Source organism: Anthonomus grandis, chromosome 6 (genome assembly GCF_022605725.1).
Source record: "Anthonomus grandis grandis chromosome 6, icAntGran1.3, whole genome shotgun sequence".
Taxonomy (NCBI): domain Eukaryota; kingdom Metazoa; phylum Arthropoda; class Insecta; order Coleoptera; family Curculionidae; genus Anthonomus; species Anthonomus grandis.
Genome location: NC_065551.1, coordinates 34,069,836 through 34,095,288, shown reverse-complemented (window position 1 = coordinate 34,095,288; position 25,453 = coordinate 34,069,836). Strand labels below are relative to the sequence as shown.

Below are 25,453 nucleotides of genomic sequence, written 5' to 3'. Positions count from 1 at the left end.
ATAACAAAATTAATTTTGCTCGTAACCTCCATGTTTTTTCACTCTACTATATATCCAAACGAGGCACCTAAATCAAAACGATATTATTAAATTAAAATCCAATATTCGTTTCATTGGCCGATTAGGTATGTACGTCGCGAGCAATCAAGGATCATTACCGATGCAGTGACATGTCCAACAAAGCATGTTACACGAATACCTAATGGGTATATAACAACGAGTTCGTCGGTCCGTCACAATCGATCGTCCGTAGAACATGAAAAGAATGTTCTTCTTCTTCTTCATTTCATTTATTTTTTATTAGTTATTTATTTATTTATTTGCCCGTGGAATCTTGCCTCTCGGGTTACGTATGGGGAATCGCTAATGAGGAAAACGACATGATTTCTCGATATGTTAATTTCCCGACGACGATGGGGTGTATACTTTCTATTATCGGTATTTTATTGTCGACAGGATGTTCGGCTCTTTATTATTTTCAACGGTTTTATAACATTAAGTATTGTGTTTGGTGGTAGGTGCACTTTGAATGTGTAATGTAATGTAATTTCGGGCGGGTTTAATCGGTCGCGTCGTAGATGTTTACAGAACTTCCTGGACACTTAAGAGCACTTTTTAAGGTTTTCAGTTTACAAGGAAAGGAAGTCTCTCACTCTAAATGAAGAAATCTCTCACTCTAAATTATGCATAGAAACGAGATCACTATTTTCTCAGTTTCTATCTCGATTAATTCTTTAAGTACGTCCCGAATCACCTGGAAAATTGACTTTGCTTACGTAATACTACCCACTACAGATGAGGAGTATCATTTAATAGCGATCGTGCATGATTCGTAGGTGTAGGAAGGAGACAAATGCCAAAAAGTGGGTATAAACTGCCTTTTTAGGGATTCTACTGCATTTCACGTTTGAGTTATACCTTGGATCGCCTTGAAAAGTTATTTTTCTTTTATAGTTATATCCATTACAGACGGCGAATATCATTTCATAGTGATCATGCATGATTCGTACAGGTGCAGGAGCGAGATAAATTCTAAAAAGTGGGTATAAACTGCCTTTTTAGGGATTCTACCGCATTTCACGTTTCAGTTATGTCTTGGATCACCTTGAAAAGTAACTTTTCTTAATTAGTTATGCCCACTAAAGACGATGAACATCATTACATAGCGATCGTCCATGATTTGTGGGTGTAGGAAAGAGATAAATGCCAAAAAAGTGGGTATAAACTGCCTTTTTAGAGTTTCTACCGCATTTCACGTCTAAGTTACGTCTTGGATCACCTTGAAAAGCAACTTTTCTTAATTAGTTATGCCCACTAAAGACGATGAATATCATTTCATAGCGATCGTGCATGATTTCAGGTGTAGAAAGGAGAAAAATGCCAAAAAGTGGGTTTAAAGACCCTTTTTAGGGATTCTTCCGCATTTCACGTCTAAGTTACGCCTTGGATTGCTTTGAAAAGTGACTTTTCTTATGTAATTATGTCCATTACAGACGATGAATATTACTCTATAGCGATCGTGCATGATTCCTAGGTGTAGGAAAGAGATAAATGTCAAAAAGTGGATATAAACTGTCTTTTTAGGGATTCTACCGCATTTCACGTTTCAGTTAAGTCTCGGATCACCTTGAAAAGTTACTTTTCTTAATTAGTTATGCTCACTAAAGACGATGAACATCATTACATAGCGATCGTCCATGATTTGTGGGTGTAGGAAAGAGATAAATGCCAAAAAGTGGGTATAAACTTCCTCTTTAGAGATTCTACCGCATTTCACGTTTTGGTTACGTCTTGGATTGCCTTAAAAAGTATCTTTTCTGACGTAGTTGTGTCCATTACAGACGATGAATATCATTTCATAGTGATCGTGCATGATTCGTAGGTGTAGGAGGGAGATAAATGCCAAAAAATGGATATAAACTGCCTTTTTAGGGATTCTACCGCATTTCACGTCTAAGTTACGTCTTGGATCACGTTGAAAAGTAAATTTTCTTAATTAGACATACCCACTAAAGATGATGAATATCATTTCATAGCGATCGTGCATGATTCGTAAGTGTAGGAAAGAGACAAATGCCAAAAAATGGGTATAAACTGCCTCTTTAGAGATTCTACCGCATTTCACGTTTTAGTTACGTCTTAGATTACCTTGAAAAGTTACTTTTTTTACGTAATTATGTCCATTATAGACGATAAACATTACTTTATAGCAATCGTGTATGATTCGTAGGTGTAGGAGAGAGATAAATGACAAAAAGTAGGTATAAACTCCTTTTTTAGGGATTCTACCGCATTTCACGTTTCAGTTTTGTCTTGGCTTACCTTGAAGAGTTACTTTTTTTACATAGTTATGTCCATTACAGACGACGAATATCAATTCATAGCAATCGTGTATGATTCGCAGGTGTATGAGGGAGATAAATGCTAAAAAGTAGGTACAAAGTCCTCTTTAAGGGATTCCACCGCATTTCACGTTTTAGTTACATCTTGGATTATCTTGAAAAGTTACTTTTCTGACGAAGTTATATGCATTACAGACGATGAATATTATTTCATAGCGATCGTGTATGATTCGTAGGTGTAGGAAAGAGACAAAAGCCAAAAAGTAGGTATAAACTGCCTTTATAGGGATTCTACCACATTTCACGTTTCAGATACACCTTGGATCGCATTGAAAAGTTACTTTTATTTTATGGTTATGTCCATTATAGACGATGAATATCAATTCATACCCATCGTGCATGACTCGTAGGTGTAGGAAGGAGATAAATGCCAAAAAGTGGATATAAACTGCCTTTTTAGGGATTATACCGCATTTCACATTTTAGTTAAGTCTTGGATTACTTTGAAAAGTTACTTTTCTTAATTAGTTATGCCCACTAAAGACGATGAACATCATTACATAGCGATCGTCCGTGATTTTGGGGTGTAGGAAAGAGATAAATGCCAGAAAGTGGGTATAAACTTCCTCTTAAGGGATTCTACCGCATTTCACGTTTTAGTTACGTCTTGGATTGCCTTAAAAAATTACTTTTCTGACGTAGTTAGGTCCATTACAGACGATGAATATCATTTCATAGTGATCGTGTATGATTTGTAGGTGTAAGAGCGAGATAAATGCCAAAAAGTGGATATAAATTGCCTTTTTAGGGATTCTACCGCATTTCATGTTTTAGTTACATCTTGAATTATCTTGAAAAGTTATTTTTCTTTTGCAGTTATGTTTATTGCAGATGATGAGCGTCAGTACATAGCGATCGTGCATGATTCGTAAGTGTAGGAGCGAGATAAATGCCAAAAAGTGGGTATAAACTCCCTTTTTAGATATTCAACCGCATTTCAAGTTTCAGTTCGCCTGGAAAAGTCACTTTTCTTGCGTATTATTAATAATTTATGAATCTAGAGTGGACAAATTATTCGTATTCTTCACATTCTAGTTCTTTATGTGAAAAAACTCATAATTCCACATCGAATCATGAGTAAACCCGCAAATCCACCGGAAATTCCCTTTTAAGCATCTGTTTACTACGTATCAAAGACATGAATGTATAAGTTGTACATTAGATTTATTCTTAGTAATACTAACCAGGTATGTCAAGGTTGCCCGTAGGTTTGTAAACTTTCATGTTAAACACACCGACAGGTTGATTCGGTAATACGAGTCGGACCAAGGTTATGTAGTCATTGTTTTCGATTTGATGGTTCATTTACTATTTTAGTTTAAATATTTATATGAAAATTGTGATTTTCTCCAAATTCTTACATGTTTTGTCTATTAGGGCATCATCGACAAGGTCAACGAGTCTTACAAACATTTGTCGTTCGTGGTATGTAATTTTCTCGTGAATCTTATGGTCGCTTTATTGGGCGATGGACGATTTTTCCATGTTTTGATAAATTTTTTAATTAACGCCCTGTTTTTGGATAAATCCTAATTTTGTCTCTCTTTCTTCTATATTTGGTTGCCGACCAATTACAAGGAAACGTTCAAGGGCGATTTTGAGTAAAGGCAGATCTGATCCCAGTCAGTCTGTCGGATAATTTAATAATTCCCATATATAGATTTTAAAATAATTAATTAACTAGAAATTTACATTAAAAATAAAATTTTAAAAAGTTGTGAATAACTTTTGATAGACTGATTTTACGTAAGAACGTTAAGAGGCCTTTTTTGTAGAGCATTAAATTCCCTTTGCAAATTTATATCGTTTATTTCTATATATTTATTTGTGCGTTAGTTGCAAGACTCCAAAATAATGAGCATATAAGCCCAAATAAAAAATCAAAATTTATTATTAATATTTAGGACCCACCTTGACCAATATTTTCGATGTATTGAAAAAAATTGTCAATATTTTTTGGCCCAGTCTAATCTACATGCTTCAAAGTAGCAAGTAGTTAATTAAAGAAGATACCCTTTCATAAAAAAGAATGTAATACAGGGTGTCTCATAGTATATGCAAAAATTGTTAAAAACCACTTCATATATAAAATAAGGGATATATTTAGAAACACCTTTTACATTTCCCAAATGCAAATTAAATCACTCTAAGTCATTATGTTAATCTCGAAATCTTTATTTATTAACAAAAGTCTACTCCGCAACACCTCTCGGCCTTTAATTAGCATTTAAACTGCACCGCACTTTTGTGCCACTTTTTTCTTTCATTTTTGTTTTTTTTTAACAGGGAGATTTATATAAGCGCCATTCGCCATTGACCTTTCCGCATACTTAAACTCAATTTCCAATAAAAGTATTTTCTTTGTGTTACTATCGCCTAATTAAAACCCGTTAATGGGCATCGGACACGTTATTTCGCCGGTTGGCACGTTGTTAATCGCGGCTCATGACGCGGACCATTTATTTATTTATTATAGTTAATAATCAGCGTATTATTTGTTATAAAAAAACGGTGGCTGCTATGTTATGCGAAAAATGCTAATTTTGAATTAATTTCTGCGAGCGTAAACGGGTTTTGTATAGACGACTCACCACGATACGGTTTCGCTGAATTAAAATTAGTCATTTTTCTCGGATCGTACCATTTAAGGTTTTATAATTTTTGCTTTAAATTAGTCAGTTTTCATGGTTGATCATTAAAAGGATCAAAGTTGAATATGAATAATAAAAATAATCAGATTCATACAGACGTTGTAGCAATCAGAGAGGAAGTTGAGGAACAGGGTAAAGAATTTGGAGCAGAAAGTAGTGGTTTTGCAGGAAGAAAATAAACATTTAAAGGAAAAAACTAGCATCATTTGAATTGAAAACTAAGAAGAAAAATTTACCGTTTTTCGGACTTGAGGATACCACAGAAAGGGAGGAAAGTAGTTTTAGTGCTGTTAAAAAGGCTGTGCAAGGATAAGCTACGTAAAGGAATTCGACATTAGTAAATTATACAGACTGGGTAAAGATAACTCGAAAAACCAAGGCCAATTTTCGTAGAATTTGTTAAAACCCTAAAAAAAAAATATTTAAAAATTGCCAAAAACTAAAAGGTATAGTGAATATTCTAATACAAACGATTGAACACCTGAACTATTGTCTATAAACATTTAATTTTTGGCCTGAATCTATCAATCATTTGTGCAAAATTTGCTTAGTACCCCAGTAACTATTTTTATAATTAAATATAAAAAAAGATATCTTTTTAAATTAAGCAATTTCAATCATAGAAAATAGTAAAATACATTTAGAATAACGTTTTTTTTTAAATTTGAAATTTGTTAAAACTATGTGGTACATTAAATAGTAGTCAAATATTACTTTATTTTAAATTTTTTTCAAATATTTTAATTAATTCAACATATGTATGATTTAATCAACATACTTCACTTTGGTATTTTTTTTTTAATTAAGTCAATTGTACTAATGTAATTGCACTTTTTATATATTTTTTATTAATTTTTAATTTTAGTTTCCATTCTTACCTAGGGTTATTTAAAAAAAATATATGTATATTAAAAACCTTTTAACCAAACATTTTTTTTTCTAAGAAATTGATTCAGTAACTGTTTATTCATTAACTGAACTCAGAGAGTAGCAAAAAATTTACTAAAACACCTTCAAATAGCCAGAAATAAGAACAAATTCTGCCAAAGTATTTAAAAACAAACTTATAGTAAACGGCAAAGCATTTATTATTGAACAACTAGAATCGACAGAGTCTGAGGTTCAACATCTGGAAGAACTTAACCAAACCTTTCAATCAGTTTCAAATCGGGCATTTTCACCAGTTTTTTCTGATGCAGTACCAAACAAAAGCAACGAGACTCCGGAAGACAGAGGGTCGACAATAGATACGAGAAAAAGATCAAATTCTATTAAAAGCAAATAATCATACATTGAGGAAGAAACGTGTGCAGCCCCACCGATTAAAAAGCTACGGAAGTAATAGGTACTTAACGAATTTCTAAAATCTTTTTAACGCTTTTTTCTTATTAATTTTAATTTTTGTCTGTCTATTTTTATTTAATTAATTTTTATAGTTTTTTCTATGTTGTACCATGTGCAATGTGCATGTTCTTGTATTAGACCGTAAAATTTTTAAACTTTTTTTAATAATTCGTACATTTTTATTAAATATAGAACATTTAATTTCAATGGAGAATGTTATTAGGGACAAAATCATTGTTCCTACGTACTTAATTAATGACTTTTTAACCAAATAGAAAACAGATTTAGAATATTTCAATTAAATATTTGTGGACTAATAACTTTGATGAATTTCAATGCTTTTTAAAGCAGGCTATTTATGAGTTTGACATCACTGTATGGTCAGAAACTCATCATATATACAATTTACAACTTGCCTGCATATCATTGTATATATAATTCGGTTGGCTTTAATAAAATTGCTGAAATACTTATTTATATTAGGGAAACTATTTCACATAAATATATATTTAAATTTCTTGATGAACTCCAGCAATTAACCAAAAAATGTTTTGTTGAAAATTTTGCTACAGAAACTATTTACAAAAAATTAAAATATAAAATCAGATAATAATACAGGAGATATTAACTTAGACATTTTAGGAAATGATAGGAACTACATTGAAGATTACAAGAGTATTTTGTCTGTACATGGTTTTACTTTATACATAAATAGATACACAGGACCTCAGTCAAAGACATGTATAGACCATTTTTTCGTAAAGGGCAATAAAGAACATTTTAGGGACATCAAAAGTTTTCTACTAAATTATAAAATAACGGACCATTGCCCAATAATTCTCACCGTTAGCGAAAAAACGAGAACATATAACACAACATCACAGACTACTAGGAAAAAGAAATATATTAATTAGGAGCAACTTAAACTTAAGAAATATTTCTTGGCAGATAATCTACCAAGAGCGAGACATGAATTTGGCCTTTAATGAGTTTCTAAAAACACTAACGTATACATAAAAATACGAGAACCATGAATAACGAAGGGGCTGTTAAAAACAATTAGGCATAAAAATTATTTATATAATTTAAGTCGCAAAAACCCTAATAATAATAACCTTTATAATGAATACAAAGCCAATAAAAATAGATTGCGAAATTTTATCAAAAATGCTAAAAAAAACATACGCAGAAAACATCATTTTAATGGTTTTTTTTGTAAAATTGGGGAGAAATTAGCAAATGAAATTGAAATTCCCAATGATTATAGGGAACAGAAACAATGGTGTCCAAGAAGTATATTTTTATTTCATAAATTAAATGAATTTGATGGTGTGATGACTATAAACAAATTAAAAAGTCTCCAGGTCATGGTGGAGTTTAATCCGAGGTTCTTGGAACATTTTCAGATGCCCTTAAAACAGGAGAAATTAAACCACTTTTTAAGGAAGGAGATAACATGAGTCTGAACAACTATAGGCCATAGATTTGACTGATTTTTTCAAAAATCTTTAATATTTATAAAGCCATAATATAAATCCCAAATTGTTGATTTTTTAAAAAAAATAATATTATATCTGAGAATCAATTTGGCTTTAGAAAAGGCAAATCAACAGAAGATTTTAGCAATTTTGTCTCTGACCGCAAAAATTTATAAAGCGCTTGATAAAAAGAATCCATACATCTCTGTATTTATAGATCTTAAAAAAGCTTTTGATACGGTTTGTCATAAAAAAAAACTTATAGGAAAATTGGAGAAATTGGGCATACGAGGAAGTGCTTTGAATCTCTTAAGAAGTTATTTAGGAAACAGGTCCTAGTTTGTTAACATTGAAGGACTTAAAAGTAGTACTTAGGTTTTCAAGAATTCCAATATCTCGACTTTCAATCTATGAACTTTTGCAATTTCTTATAAATAACAAATAACTAAAAGAGCCTTAAGGGTCCCTTAAAAATCAAATATTGCAAAATATCATCTACCAAAACTTAGATATTAGACGAATTATTTTCTTTCTTACAGGAACTCCTGGAATAAAAATCTGGACTTTCATTAATATATGAAATCATTTAGTATCTAAAAGTACCTTTTTTAATTTATGTATTTTCATTTAATTTAATTGCCTTAAATAAATAATCATAATAATGCCTTAAATTTTTTAGAATTAAGGATACTTTAGTTGTTAGAATCAGCAGGATTCAGAATGCAATGACAAGACAAAAAATAGTTTAATAAAGTTATTTATTCAAGAAAATATTAAATTAGAAAATATAATAATGATTATACAGTGGGCTCCGCGAGACTACTACATTAAACAAAATATACTTTTAAAGGAGACACATATTTGCTTAATAAACACTATTGATAGAAGACCACTAACCAGAGGATAAAAATACAGAATCCTAATCTCTGTAAAAAAATATTACAGTAACGAAAAGAAAAATCGTTGAGCCCGATAAATACTATTTATATTATTTTGACCTTACATATTGAAATAACAACATTAGTTTCCAATTTAGCTTAAAGTTATGCATAACTTAAATGGATATATTAAACAGTTCCTTTTAATTTTACTTGTATCGTCAATTAGCACTACGAGTTAATTTTAATTTTAATTAATCCCTATAATTGATCCGTTTGTTTTAATGTAATGTATTTTTGTGTTATAATTGTGTGGGATTGAATTGCAACTCACGTTATCGTTAAGTAAGAATAACTCTACGCTTGGCCATTTTAAGCTTTTATATATGATTTATTACTGCTGTTTTTTTCTTTCATTACAATCTTTATTTTAGAAGTAGCAAGGGTGAAAGCGATCTATTCTTTAAGATTTACAAAAAAAAATAGACACAAAGTGTATGGATTTCGTCACAGTTTTACATGACCTAAAAAAAAAAGAAAATATTGCTAAATACCTAGATAACTAAAATTTAAAAATATCCACCTATACTAAAACAGTCAAAAAAAGGTTAAAAAGAAAAAGAAAACATTAGATTACATCGTTAAGAAAGCTATAATACTTAACTGCCTAATCGGCTAGATTTATTGGTTAGGAATTCCTTTAACTTTTTTGAAATTTAAATGGATTAAATGAAGAGTCGCTTTTTTTTAAGTCGATATTGATGTATTTATTTTTCCTAAATAATTAGACTAAATTAGTGCTGCATAATCCTTAATTTACTTGCTACGCTATCGGTCATAATGCAGGGAATTTTATGGAGTTAGGGATATAATTTGCAATTTATCCTAAAGTTGTATTTCTTGAAATTATGTTCTGATATATATTTTTTATATTACTAGTAATTGATTATAATTAATTACTTATTCACGTTCCTTTAAATATTGAACTTTTTTTTATAATAATGGATAGTTTGCAAGGTATTTTTTAAATCAGTTTTTCTCTTTGATCTCGGACTTTTAGTGCCTAAAATAAAATTGGTCTAAAAATTTAAGTAGGTAAAAATGTTGTTTTGTTTCGATTTAAATCAATAAAAGAAAGTACTTTTTTTATTAATTTCTTCATTTTTTTTTGTATCAATTATTTCCTATTAAACTTTACCCATTTTCAATAACTATAATCATTGGGACAGACATGTTACACAATTTTAGGATTTTCAATGATACTTCTCACTGTGAATTTCCTTCTTCTAAGGACTTGTGAAAAACCTTCTTCTGGTCTTATTCATTGTGGTCAGTTTAGTCGTAGAACCCCAAAATGTAGAAGTTGTGAAAAATATGAACGCTATAACGAATGTGACTTTATACACTATATGGACTTTTCACGGATTTTGTTTTTTTTTCTTGCCCTAACAAGCTTTACCGCTTTTGAAATTTGAAATCATCGTAAATAAACAGTATTATTATTATTATCATTATATTAATAAGTTTTCTTTGAGTAATCATCGATCATATAATATTTGTACTACAACTGGTTAAAAACATGCTCTATTTCATTTTTGTCATTCGTATTTCTTAACTAATTTCGAAAAAGTGCATAAAAAATACTTGGTATACCAGCCTGAATAAATACCAATATTAATAAGAAAAATTTCTTCAGTATACAGGTCTGATCAACTCAGATCTTGAGTGCGAAAATTCCGCGAAAAGTTACAAAGAAGACCACAATAAGTCTCGTCATTTAAATTAGATTTTTATTGATCCTAACCCTAGGTATTGTATGTTTTAGGGGCAATTTTTGGCAAAAAAGTTTTCGTCATGGATCTATTGGAACAGAAAAATAATTTATGACATCAAATTTTTTATAAAAAAAAACAAAACACAACAACGTAGCAAAAGCTGCAAATCCCACATAAATAATTGGACCCTAATACGAGTTAAAAGTAGGTAAACTAAACGGTATCCATTGTAACACCGTACCACTACAATAACTTTAAAAAAAAACTTTTGCAACAAATTCGTTCTCAATACGCGTATAGCGGTTTATGTTGTATTATACACTCGAGTGACACGTTTCGTTAAGGCATTACGTATTCGTTTAAAGTGACGCCCGAAATATCCACGTTTTTCAAGAGAAAGGAATAATCATGGATACAATCCGCTCCTTTATGTAATTTATAATTATTTACCGCAATATGTCGTCGATCGCATAGCGGAAGACGGAAGCCATCGGGCGAATGCATGTGTTTTATAATATGTGTTGTTACAGTTTGCGATCGTACAGTGCATAATATTGTTTATGCCACAGAATACGTACCGTGTGTATCTAATAACAGGCCGTGTGTTTGTGTAAGTAAAAGATTAGAGCCTTTTGCTTTTAGATAACTGTGCTTTTTAGAACGCGACTTTAAATTATACAGAAGCATATAGCGAAATAGAGAAGGGAAGATATGTGGCCGAGATATAGCTGAGGAATTATTAGGAATATGACCTAAATATTAAGGTTTTGTCATTCTTAAAATTATTATTCAGAAAATCAGGTTAAAAAAGGTCATGGATTGCCTGGAAGAGTTACTTTTCTTATGTAGTTTTTTGCTGTCCATTATACAGACGATAAATATCAACATTTCAAATTTAAAAAAAATCAAATCGAAATCATTAATTATTAAGAAAGAAAAAATACATAAAGTGTGTAAGATTCATGAACATAATAGTGTTTTTCACCTGTAATGTGTCTAATTATACCCGAAAAATATCATTTAATATCCATCCTTATCTAATTTTTAGACTGACATATAGGGGTATATAAATGAGAATTCAATTTTTCCACCTTTTTCTATATCATTGTGTCATTTTCTAAATAGTGTTTGGATTGCCTGGAAATAGTGTTTTTCTCTCGTAATGTGTCTAATTATACCCGAAAAATATCATTTTATTCCCATCCTCTTTTAATTTTTAGATTGAGATAGGGATATATAAATAAGAAATTCGATTTTTCCACCTTTTTCTATATCATCGTTTCATTTTCTAAGTAGTGTTTGGATCGCCTGAAAATAGTGTTTTTCTCTCGTAATGTGTCTAATTATACCCGAAAAATATCATTTTATTCCCATCCTCTTCTAATTTTTAGACTGAGATAGGGATATATAAATAAGAAATTTGATTTTCCCACCTTTTTCTATATCATCGTTTCATTTTCTAAATAGTGTTTGGATTGCCTGGAAATAGTGTTTTTCTCTCGTAATGTGTCTAATTATACCCAAAAAAACTCATTTTATTTCTATCCTCTTCTAATTTTTAGACTGAGATGGGGATATATAAATAAGAAATTCGATTTTCCCACCTTTTTCTATATCATCGTTTCATTATCTAAATAGTGTTTAGATCGCCTGGAAATAGTATTTTTCTCTCGTAATGTGTCTTATTATACCCAAAAAACCTCATTTTATTTCTATCCTCTTCTAATTTTTAGACTGAGATAGGGATATATAAATAAGAAATTCGATTTTTCCACCTTTTTCTATATCATCGTTTCATTTTCTAAGTAGTGTTTGGATTGCCTGGAAATAGTGTTTTTCTCTCGTAATGTGTCTAATTATACCCGAAAAATATCATTTTATTCCCATCCTCTTCTAATTTTTAGACTGAGATAGGGATATATAAATGAAAATTCGATTTTTCCACCTTTTTCTATATCATCGTTTCATTTTCTAAGTAGTGTTTGGATTGCCTGGAAATAGTGTTTTTCTCTCGTAATGTGTCTAATTATACCCGAAAAATATCATTTTATTCCCATCCTCTTCTAATTTTTAGACTGAGATAGGGATATATAAATAGGAAATTCGATTTTTCCACCTTTTTCTATATCATCGTTTCATTTTCTAAATAGTGTTTGGATTGCCTGGAAATAGTGTTTTTCTCTCGTAATGTGTCTAATTATACCCGAAAAATATCATTTTATTCCCATCCTCTTCTAATTTTTAGACTGAGATAGGGATATATATATAAGAAATTCGATTTTTCCACCTTTTTCTATATCATCGTTTCATTTTCTAAATAGTGTTTGGATTGCCTGGAAATAGTGTTTTTCTCTCGTAATGTGGCTAATTATACCCAAAAAAACCTCATTTTATTTCTATCCTCTTCTAATTTTTAGACTGAGATAGGGACATATAAATGAGAATTCGATTTTTCTACCTTTTTCTACATCATCGTTTCATTTTCTAAGTAGTGTTTGGATCGCCTGAAAATAGTGTTTTTCTCTCGTAATGTGTCTAATTATACCCGAAAAATATCATTTTATTCCCATCCTCTTCTAATTTTTAGACTGAGATAGGGATATATAAATAAGCAATTCGATTTTTCCACCTTTTTCTATATCATTGTTTCATTTTCTAAGTAGTGTCTGGATCGCCTGGAAATAGTGTTTTTGTCTCGTAATGTGTCTAATTATACCCAAAAAACTTCATTTTATTTCTATCCTCTTCTAATTTTTAGACTGAGATAGGGATATATAAATAAGAAATTCGATTTTTCCACCTTTTTCTATATCATCGTTTCATTTTCTAAATAGTGTTTAGATCGCCTGGAAATAGTGTTTTTCTCTCGTAATGTGTCTAATTATACTCGAAAAATATCATTTTATTCCCATCCTCTTCTAATTTTTAGACTGAGATAGGGATATATAAATAGGAAATTCGATTTTTCCACCTTTTTCTATATCATCGTTTCATTTTCTAAATAGTGTTTGGATTGCCTGGAAATAGTGTTTTTCTCTCGTAATGTGTCTAATTATACCCGAAAAATATCATTTTATTCCCATCCTCTTCTAATTTTTAGACTGAGATAGGGATATATATATAAGAAATTCGATTTTTCCACCTTTTTCTATATCATCGTTTCATTTTCTAAATAGTGTTTGGATTGCCTGGAAATAGTGTTTTTCTCTCGTAATGTGGCTAATTATACCCAAAAAAACCTCATTTTATTTTTATCCTCTTCTAATTTTTAGACTGAGATAGGGACATATAAATGAGAATTCGATTTTTCTACCTTTTTCTACATCATCGTTTCATTTTCTAAGTTGTGTTTGGATCGCCTGGAAATAGTGATTTTCTCTCGTAATGTGTCTAATTATACCCGAAAAATATTATTTTATTCCCATCCTCTTCTAATTTTTAGACTGAGATAGGGATATATAAATAAGAAATTCGATTTTTCCACCTTTTTCTATATCATCGTTTCATTTTTTAAATAGTGTTTGGATTGCCTGGAAATAGTGTTTTTCTCTCGTAATGTGTCTAATTATACCCGAAAAATATCATTTTATTTCTATCCTCTTCTAATTTTTAGACTGAGATAGGGATATATAAATAAGAAATTCAATTTTTCCACCTTTTTCTATATCATCGTTTCATTTTCTAAATAGTGTTTGGATTGCATGGAAATAGTGTTTTTCTCTCGTAATGTGTCTAATTATACCCGAAAAATATCATTTTATTTCTATCCTCTTCTAATTTTTAGACTGAGATAGGGATATATAAATAAGAAATTCGATTTTTCCACCTTTTTCTATATCATCGTTTCATTTTTTAAATAGTGTTTGGATTGCCTGGAAATAGTGTTTTTCTCCCGTAATGTGTCTAATTATACCCGAAAAACATCATTTTATTCCTATCCTCTTCTAATTTTTAAATTGAGATAGGGATATATAAATGAGAAATCGATTTTTGCACCTTTTTCTATATCATTGTTTCATTTTCTAAGTAGTGTCTGGATCGCCTGGAAATAGTGTTTTCCTCCTGTAATATGTCTAATTATACCCGAAAAATATCATTTTATTCCCATCCTCTTCTAATTTTTAGACTGAGATAGGGATATATAAATAAGAAATTCGATTTTCTAACCTTTTTCTAAATCATCGTTTCATTTTCTAAATAGTGTTTAGATCGCCTGGAAATAGTGTTTTTCTCTCGTAATTTGTCTAATTATACCCGAAAAATATCATTTTATTCCCATCCTCTTCTAATTTTTACACTGAGATAGGGATATATAAATAAGAAATTCGATTTTTCCACCTTTTTCTATATCATCGTTTCATTTTCTAAATAGTGTTTGGATTGCCTGAAAATAGTGTTTTTCTCCCGTAATGTGTCTAATTATACCCGAAAAACCTCATTTTATTTCTATCCTCTTTTAATTTTTAGACTGAGATAGGGATATATAAATAAGAAATTCGATTTTTCCACCTTTTTCTATATCATCGTTTCATTTTCTAAGTAGTGTTTGGATCGCCTGAAAATAGTGTTTTTCTCTCGTAATGTGTCTAATTATACCCGAAAAATATCATTTTATTTCCATCCTCTTCTAATTTTTAGACTGAGATAGGGATATATATATAAGAAATTCGATTTTTCCACCTTTTTCTATACCATCGTTTCATTATCTAAATAGTGTTTAGATCGCCTGGAAATAGTGTTTTTCTCTCGTAATGTGTCTAATTATACCCAAAAAACCTCATTTTATTTCTATCTTCTTCTAATTTTTAGACTGAGATAGGGATATATAAATAAGAAATTCGATTTTTCCACCTTTTTCTATATCATTGTTTCATTTTCTAAGTAGTGTCTGGATCGCCTGGAAATAGTGTTTTTCTCTCGTAATGTGTCTAATTATACCCAAAAAACCTCATTTTATTCCCATCCTCTTCTAATTTTTAGACTGAGATAGGGATATATATATAAGAAATTCGATTTTTCCACCTTTTTCTATACCATCGTTTCATTATCTAAATAGTGTTTAGATCGCCTGGAAATAGTGTTTTTCTCTCGTAATGTGTCTAATTATACCCAAAAAACCTCATTTTATTTCTATCTTCTTCTAATTTTTAGACTGAGATAGGGATATATAAATAAGAAATTCGATTTTTCCACCTTTTTCTATATCATTGTTTCATTTTCTAAGTAGTGTCTGGATCGCCTGGAAATAGTGTTTTTCTCTCGTAATGTGTCTAATTATACCCAAAAAACCTCATTTTATTCCCATCCTCTTCTAATTTTTAGACTGAGATAGGGATATATATATAAGAAATTCGATTTTTCCACCTTTTTCTATATCATCGTTTCATTTTCTAAATAGTGTTTGGATTGCCTGGAAATAGTGTTTTTCTCTCGTAATGTGGCTAATTATACTCAAAAAAACCTCATTTTATTTCTATCCTCTTCTAATTTTTAGACTGAGATAGGGATATATAAATAAGAAATTCGATTTTTCCACCTTTTTCTATATCATCGTTTCATTTTCTAAATAGTGTTTGGATTGCCTGGAAATAGTGTTTTTCTCTCGTAATGTGTCTAATTATACCCAAAAAAACTCATTTTATTTCTATCCTCTTCTAATTTTTAGACTGAGATGGTGATATATAAATAAGAAATTCGATTTTCCCACCTTTTTTTATATCATCGTTTCATTATCTAAATAGTGTTTAGATCGCCTGGAAATAGTATTTTTCTCTCGTAATGTGTCTAATTATACCCAAAAAACCTCATTTTATTTCTATCCTCTTCTAATTTTTAGACTGAGATAGGGATATATAAATAAGAAATTCGATTTTTCCACCTTTTTCTGTATCATCGTTTCATTTTCTAAATAGTGTTTGGATTGCCTGGAAATAGTGTTTTTCTCTCGTAATGTATCTAATTATACCCGAAAAATATCATTTTATTCCCATCCTCTTCTAATTTTTAGACTGAGATAGGGATATATAAATAAGAAATTCGATTTTTCCACCTTTTTCTATATCATTGTTTCATTTTCTAAGTAGTGTCTGGATCGCCTGGAAATAGCGTTTTTCTCCCGTAATGTGTCTAATTATGCCCGAAAAATATCATTTTATTCCCATCCTCTTCTAATTTTTAGACTGAGATAGGGATATGTAAATAAATGAGAATTCGATTTTTTCACCTTTTTCGTTTTTTAGTGTCTGAAGAGTTTATTTTTAAATTTTCAGATCTCTACCTCTTACGGTCTTAGAGATATGATCCTTCTGATTTTATTAATTTTTTTACATTTTTTCAACGTCCAAAATTGTCCTTTTTCTCTAATTTTTCCGAAAAAATACTGACATATGTGCCCAATGATTTTATTAGGAAAATTTATGTTAAGTCTCTAACTTGCATGGGTTCAGAGATATGAGCAATTTCTCTGTATGAATTTCTTATTTTTTATTACTGCCAATTTCCAAGACCGTTTTTCCATTTTTATTTTTTTTAGGAAAAAATGATGAATTACGTTTTTAATGACTTTATTACATAAATTTATGTTCCAAATTTGAAGGCTATATAACAAAACCTTGTTGTAAAAATCCTATAGAACAACATTTCAATGTTAATTATTTGGGACCTAAATTTTACAATTTCTTACTTTTAGAATATTAAGAACATCGAGAACATCAACAACAACAAGTTTTGCAAAAATAATTTAATTATATACTTGGCTACTTATGTATTTTTTATGTATTATTTTTTTGAAATTTAGAAAAAAATAGGAGATGCATTAACATTATATTAAATAAGATATACAAATAAAAAAAACTCAAGAATACAAATATGATCTAAGAAAAAAAAATTATTTTAGAAAGATGCACTGGTGTATTTACGTGCAAAACCGTCTTAACCTTAAAAACCATTTTTTGCAGTTAGGACAACTTGCCTTAGCAGGGCAGTATACTTCTCACTTGAAAAAGTCAAACGCTGTGTCAAAAGTTTATCATCCTTAACTTTAAAAATCAATCATTATTACCTGACTCGGTTTAAAGCACAACCTCTCGTGGATGTGCGTCTTACACATATTTTCCAAAATCATAATACACCCAAATGAAAGAAAGGGAGGGCGACACCACCCCACAATCAGCAACAATCAATTCCGATCATATCGACGACAGTCCCCAACTACAAAGTCCGAAGAACACACCGGAAAACAAAAAAAAAACAATCCTTAATGCACCTGTTCGACTGGCAATCAAACAACTGCGATAGTCGTCGCAACTTTACGTATAACAATGTTCCCGCGTTTACGTCGGTACTGAATAGAATCGCGGTGGTACTACCCGGGTACGATACGTCTCGGAAGACGGTTGAGGTTCGACTGTGACTCTGCCGAAGTGTTGCACCTCCTCGCCCCAGACCGTTTTCGGGTTTTGTTGGACGTACTATACACACGCGTCCTGTTGATTTTATTTAGGCAACGCAATTATTTACGTTTTAGAGGAATAAATGCGTGAGAGCGAGACTGGTTGCTTGATTGATTGTTGAAAAGGTACCACAGTAGAAGGAATTTTAAATATGTAAAGAGTGAAGAGTTTGAAGAAAATAACATCAACTGCCTGGACAAAGACATTTTATAAATGGTTTAAATGATGATTTTCTTTCACTCTTTCAAAAATTTAAAGTATTTTATTGACACTTCTAAGAAATTGAAGCTTGGTGCTGTTTAAAAAAAAAAACAATTTTCAATCCAAATTTTTCCAAATTTCTTTGCGCCTTGTACATCAATCAAAAAACGTTGAAATAGGTGTCAAATGAAATTAATCAAGGAATTTGTGTGCGAAGTTTCAATAGCACAGGTTTCTTGGTTCGTGAATTATAAGCATTTGGTGCTAATTTTTTGAAAAAAATTAATTTCAACCAAAAATTCCAGATTTTCTTTACATATTGTGCATCAATAAAAAAACGCTGTAATAGGTGTCTAATGAAATTAATCCAAGAGTTTGTGTGCGAATTTTCAATAGCACAGGGTTTTTGGTTTATGAGTTATAAGCATTTGGTGCAATTTTTTTCAGAAAAATTATTTTCATCCAAAAATTCCAGATTTTCTTTACATATTGTAAATTAATAAAAAAACGCTAAAATAGGTGTCTAATAAAATTAATCCAAGAATTTGTGTACGAAGTTTCAATAGCACAGGTTTTTTGGTTCATAAGTTATAAGCATTTAGTGCAAATTTTTTGAGAAAAATCAATTTTATCCAAAAACTGCAGATTTTTTTTATACATTGTACATCAATAAAAAAAATGCTGAAATAGGTGTTTAATGAAATTAATCCAAGAGTTTGTGTGCGAATTTTCAATAGCACAGGTTTCTTGGTTCGTGAATTATAAGCATTTAGTGCTAATTTAGTGAGAAAAATCAATTTCATCCAAAAATTCTAGATTTTCTTTACATATTGTGCATCAATAAAAAAACGCTGTAGTAGGTGTCTAATAAAATTAATCCAAGAGTTTGTGTGCGAATTTTCAATAGCACAGGTTTCTTGGTTCGTGAATTATAAGCATTTAGTGCTAATTTAGTGAGAAAAATCAATTTCATCCAAAAATTCCAGATTTTCTTTATATATTGTGCATCAATAAAAAAATGCTGAAAAAGGTGTCTAATAAAATTAATCCAAGAATCTGAGTGCGAATTTTCAATAGCACAGGTTTCTTGGTTCGTGAATTATGAGCATTTGGTGCTAATTTTTTGAGAAAAATTAATTTCATCCAAGAATTTTAGATTTTCTTCATATATTGTGCATCAATAAAAAAATGCTGAAATAGGTGTCTAATAAAATTAATCCAAGAATTTGTCTGCGAATTTTTAATAGCACAGGTTTCTTGGTTCGTGAATTATAAGCATTTAGTGTAATTTAGTGAGAAAAATTAATTTCAACCAAAAATTCCAGATTTTCTTTACATATTGTGCATCAATAAAAAAACGCTGTAATATGTATCTAATAAAATTAATCTAAGAATTTGTCTACGAATTTTCAATAGCACAGGTTTCTTGGCTCGTGAATTATAAAAATTTAGTGCTAATTTAGTGAGAAAAATCAATTTCATCCAAAAATTCTAGATTTTCTTTACATATTGTGCATCAATCAAAAAACGCTGAAATAGGTGTCCAATAAAATTAATCCAAGAGTTTGTGTGCGAATCTTCAATAGCACAGGTTTCTTGGTTCGTGAATTATAAGCATTTAGTGCTAATTTAGTGAGAAAAATCAATTTAATCCAAAAACTGCAGATTTTCTTTACATATTGTGCATCAATAAAAAAACGCTGTAATAGGTGTCTAATAAAATTAATCCAAGAATCTGAGTGCGAATTTTCAATAGCACAGGTTTCTTGGTTCGTGAATTATGAGCATTTAGTGCTAATTTTTTGAGAAAAATTAATTTCATCCAAGAATTTTAGATTTTCTTCATATATTGTGCATCAATGAAAAAATGCAGAAATAGGTGTCTAATAAAATTAATCCAAGAATCTGAGTGCAAATTTTCAATAGCACAGGTTTCTTGGTTCGTGAATTATGAGCATTTAGTGCTAATTTTTTGAGAAAAATTAATTTCATCCAAGAATTTTAGATTTCTTCATATATTGTGCATCAATAAAAAAATGCTGAAATAGGTGTCTAATAAAATTAATCCAAGAATTTGTCTGCGAATTTTCAATAGCACAGGTTTCTTGGTTCGTGAATTATAAGCATTTAGTGCTAATTTAGTGAGAAAAATCAATTTCATCCAAAAATTCTAGATTTTCTTTACATATTGTGCATCAATAAAAAAACGCTGTAATAGGTGTCTAATAAAATTAATCCAATAATTTGTCTGCGAATTTTCAATAGCACAGGTTTCTTGGTTCGTGAATTATAAGCATTTAGTGCTAATTTAGTGAGAAAAATTAATTTCAACCAAAAATTCCAGATTTTCTTTACATATTGTGCATCAATAAAAAAACGCTGTAATAGGTGTCTAATAAAATTAATCCAAGAATTTGTCAGCGAATTTTCAATAGCACAGGTTTCTTGGTTCGTGAATTATAAGCATTTAGTGCTAATTTAGTGAGAAAAATCAATTTCATCCAAAAATTCTAGATTTTCTTTACATATTGTGCATCAATAAAAAAATGCTGAAATAGGTGTCTAATAAAATTAATCCAAGAATTTGTCTGCGAATTTTCAATAGCACAGGTTTCTTGGTTCGTGAATTATAAGCATTTAGTGCTAATTTTTTGAAAAAAATTAATTTCAACCAAAAATTCCAGATTTTCTTTACATATTGTGCATCAATAAAAAAACGCTGTAATAGGTGTCTAATAAAATTAATCCAAGAGTTTGTCTGCAAATTTTCAATAGCACAGGTTTCTTGGTTCGTGAATTATAAGCATTTAGTGCTAATTTAGTGAGAAAAATCAATTTCATCCAAAAATTATAGACTTTCTATACATATTGTGCATCAATAAAAAAACGCTGTAATAGGTGTCTAATAAAATTAATCCAAGAGTTTGTGTGCGAATTTTCAATAGCACAGGTTTCTTGGTTCATGAATTATGAGCATTTGGTGCTAATTTTTTGAAAAAAATTAATTTCAACCAAAAATTCCAGATTTTCTTTACATATTGTGCATCAATAAAAAAACGCTGTAATAGATGTCTAATAAAATTAATCCAAGAGTTTGTGTGCGAATTTTCAATAGCACAGGTTTCTTGGTTCGTGAATTATAAGCATTTGGTGCTAATTTTTTGAGAAAAATTAATTTCATCCAAGAATTTTAGATTTTCTTCATATATTGTGCATCAATAAAAAAATGCTGAAATAGGTGTCTAATAAAATTAATCCAAGAATTTGTCTGCGAATTTTCAATAGCACAGGTTTCTTGGTTCGTGAATTATAAGCATTTGGTGCTAATTTTTTGAAAAAAATTAATTTCAACCAAAAATTCCAGATTTTCTTTACATATTGTGCATCAATAAAAAACGCTGTAACAGATGTCTAATAAAATTATTCCAAGAGTTTGTGTGCGAATTTTCAATAGCACAGGTTTCTTGGTTCGTGAATTATGAGCATTTGGTGCTAATTTTTTGAGAAAAATTAATTTCATCCAAGAATTTTAGATTTTCTTCATATATTGTGCATCAATAAAAAAATGCTAAAATAGGTGTCTAATAAAATTAATCCAAGAATCTGAGTGCGAATTTTCAATAGCACATGTTTCTTGGTTCGTGAATTATGAGCATTTAGTGCTAATTTTATGAGAAAAATTAATTTCATCCAAGAATTTTAGATTTTCTTCATATATTGTGCATCAATAAAAAAATGCTAAAATAGGTGTCTAATAAAATTAATCCAAGAATCTGAGTGCGAATTTTCAATAGCACAAGTTTCTTGGTTCGTGAGTTCGCTTTGGTGCTAGTCTTTTGAGAACAAATCAATTTCATCCAAAAATTCCAGATTTTCTCTACGCCCTCAAATCAACCAATTAATAAATCAATAAACCCTGAAAGAGGTATCCAATAAAATTAATCAGATAATTTGTGTGCAAATTTTGAATAGTGAAAGTTTCTCGGTTCGTGAGTTATGACCTCTATCAAATATTCCGGATTTTCTCACCCTATAGATTAGTCTTTTGTGTCTTTAAAATGTTAACATATATTTCAGTCATTTCTATCAAAAAAAATTAAGTGGACTATCAAATTTTGACAAGTGGTAAAAATAATACTGCAACACGTTTTCTTTTGTTCACCCAAAATCGTATTTATTTTTCCTTTAAATATTATTGAAAATAAGATCAGAGCTTGTGAATATTTGTCACTGACATATGACAGCTTTGACAGTTAGAAAAATCGTTTCACTACAATGGTCTTTCAGGAACTGATACAGAAACATTCACTTTAAACGTCAAAAATTCAATGGATGCATGACACATCTAGAAAAGCTCATCCCATTATCAAATAATATATATCAAATATATATATATTATAATATATATATCAAATAATCCATTAATGGACAATTCATTAAATAATAAATCTAATCATCAGGATTTCCTTCATCGAAGTCTCCATTTAACCATCTACAGCTTGGTACGTAATTCTGGACGTAAATCACCCCCATAAATCGCCAATAAAAGAATGTAATCCGTTGATTCTTTTATTAATATTCAAGGCCCACATGACTCGCCTATGTTCTAATGCAGGTGCAATAGTCTTACCCCCCTATCTGACACTATATTTATTATCAATAGGAAACTGGCCGTGGCGAAAATAAACATCTGAATAAATGTCGAGTATGGCTCATATAAAATCTATACGCCATATTATATACACCCACGACGACTGAAAGTTTGTTTAACTCCTCGCGGTATGCTAATGGTGTTTTCATAGGAGATGTGTGCCTGCCCCCTGCCCGTGTGTTTGTTTATCAACTTTATCAGATTGAACGCGTTGTCGATGCAATAAGGAATTTGACAAGTTAAAAGGTTATCATGTGTGAAGTTGGGAGTCTTGTGTGTAAATGGATTTTTGGGTTTATAGTTGGTTTAGGGTGGCAGCAGTTGATTACGGATCTAACTTGATATCAAGAAAAGTGATAGAAATATTCAAATTTGTTACTTCTCATCTTACTGTGATAAAATGATGATTTTCTTGTGTCAGTAGACAAATCACATAAAAAAAATCAATATATTTCTCACTGTTACACAGTGCTCTTCTTTAATGCCCCCCCTCTTTATTTTTTGAACGGATCAATTCAAAATATTGAAGCTTGTGGTAATGAAAGTGATGAATGAATACTATGTTTTAAAGCAAAATTGACAGATGAAAATTTCAAGATGGCTGCTGGGCGCCATCTTGGAAAAACAAATTAAATAGAAAGGGTGGTCGTGTGGCACATCATTTTGAAGTTTCTACAGGGATATTGGGAAACCATATTGTGGGGCCTCTATTTATCGAACAAAATTTAACAGGGAAACTGTATTCGGATATGCTGGAAAATACTATTGACCCTCTAATCACCGAAATTTTCAAAACGAATCCTAATGAATTCGATATGGATATTGTATTCCAGCAAGATGGAGCTCCACCACACTACTCCAGACAAGTTCGGAACTATTTAGATAACAATTTCCCCCGTCGGCGTCGTTGGATTGGCCGTCGAGAACCTGTGGAATGGCCAGTTTTGACACCTCTAGACTTTTTTTCATGGGGCTATTTGAAGCAAAACATGTACGAAACTGAACACGCTTCAGTATTGGATTTACAACAGACAATAACGAATATTTGTAGAAATATCGATGATAGTGTATTTGCAAATAATCGGTGGGAAATTTCGGACCGACTGTTCTTGTGTCAAGAAGTTCAAGGCAACCATTTCCAGCATCTTCTCAATCGAACTCAATGTATTTATTCGATATATCAAGTTAAATGTTAATGTATTCAGGTAATTATTAAATGTACCACCATTTTGTAGCAGGTAAAGATATTGAATTTATATTCTAGGGTTATAAAGTACTCGTCAGGAGCTTCGAAATGACAAGACCATTCTTTCCATTTAATTTTTTTTAAGATGGCGCCCAGCAGCCATTTTGAAATTTTCATCTGTCAATTTTGCTTTAAAACATAGTATTCATTCATCAATTGCATTACCTCAAGTTTCAATATTTTGAATTGATCCGTTCAAAAAATAAAGATGGGCGAGGGGGGACATTAAAGAAAAGCACTGTATACTGTTTGTTCTAGTAAGAAAAAAAACTTTCGGGGTTAATCACTAAGAGTGTTAAACTGCGAGAAAATGAAATAGAGTGCGAAAATAAACGTATAAATCACGACACTGGAATCAATGCGCGATGCGTAAAACTGCTAACAAGGAATTAAATCTTCTCTCTGGTCTCCGTTCAGCACAAACCAAAGGAATTAAAAAAAAATTAAAGACTATCGTACACGCGCAGATTTGTTGCGCAGATAAATTGGTTATAATAAAAGGAGAAAATTAAATTAAAATGAAATGATTAATTTGGAAAGAAAAACAAATAAATATTATAAAAATTAAACTATTTGGAAGTTCACAAACTAAATGTGGACGGACCATATACATATTATCATTAAAAAAAAATCGTGTTTTTTCATTCACTTTTACATCCTGAACGGAGAGCGTCAGAGACTGAAAAAAAACTAACTAAATTACACCACTCAATCAAATACAATTAAAATATATACATATCATGCACAAACGTAATAATAATTATTTATTAATTTTTTTGTACTAATCTTCTTCAAGGACACGCCAATTAAGTACAATTAATTTTTTTTTTATAACAGACGCGCACAATTACCTTAAAGCTTCTTACGCGATAGTCGCTTCCTACAACTAAGGAGTGAGATTTTTGTGGTTTTCTTGGGTCCACTAGAGGGTGCTATTTGTACAAAAAAATTGACGTGTAATGGTCAAAGCTAAAATAATAATTTTTAATTGGGTAGTCCACGCATCATTTGACACCGCCACATTTGATTTACATTAAAACCGCACTTTCAGTTATTACGTAATTGGTGCTTGATTTACGGGCGGATAGGGCGATGGATTCGATTAATTGGAAGAATTTATTAGATGCACACACCTAATTGGGTTTATTATTCAGGAAACATTTTGCTTTTTTTTGTCTTTTTTTATATTTAATAATTTTTTAAAATATTTATTAGCAAAAGCGCCTTTACGGAAACTCATTGTGGTATAGCACTCTTATCTGAGAACATTCAAAAAAAACTCCATTAATTTGGTACAAATTAAACCTTGTTCACTCTATATAGGATTAAATTAAATTATTAACGCATCCCGGAACTTTTATAATAATTTTTTTGTC

The 25,453-nt window shown here is 30.4% G+C and overlaps 1 protein-coding gene across 2 annotated transcripts in view; it reads right to left on the bottom strand.

Annotated features, from left to right (window-relative positions):
* The window catches only part of LOC126736988 (rho GTPase-activating protein 20-like), a 200,992-nt gene that overhangs the window by 92,599 nt on the left and 82,940 nt on the right, over positions 1–25,453 (bottom strand). The window contains exon 1 of one of the 2 annotated variants that reach the window (XM_050441646.1): positions 17,589–17,910. The exons of the other annotated variant lie outside the window; for it this stretch is intronic. Within the exon in view, the coding sequence (XP_050297603.1) occupies positions 17,589–17,651 (63 nt within the window). The 5' untranslated portion in view covers positions 17,652–17,910. Of the gene's footprint in view, positions 1–17,588; positions 17,911–25,453 lie in introns of those variants that run through there. 2 annotated transcript variants of the gene reach the window in all.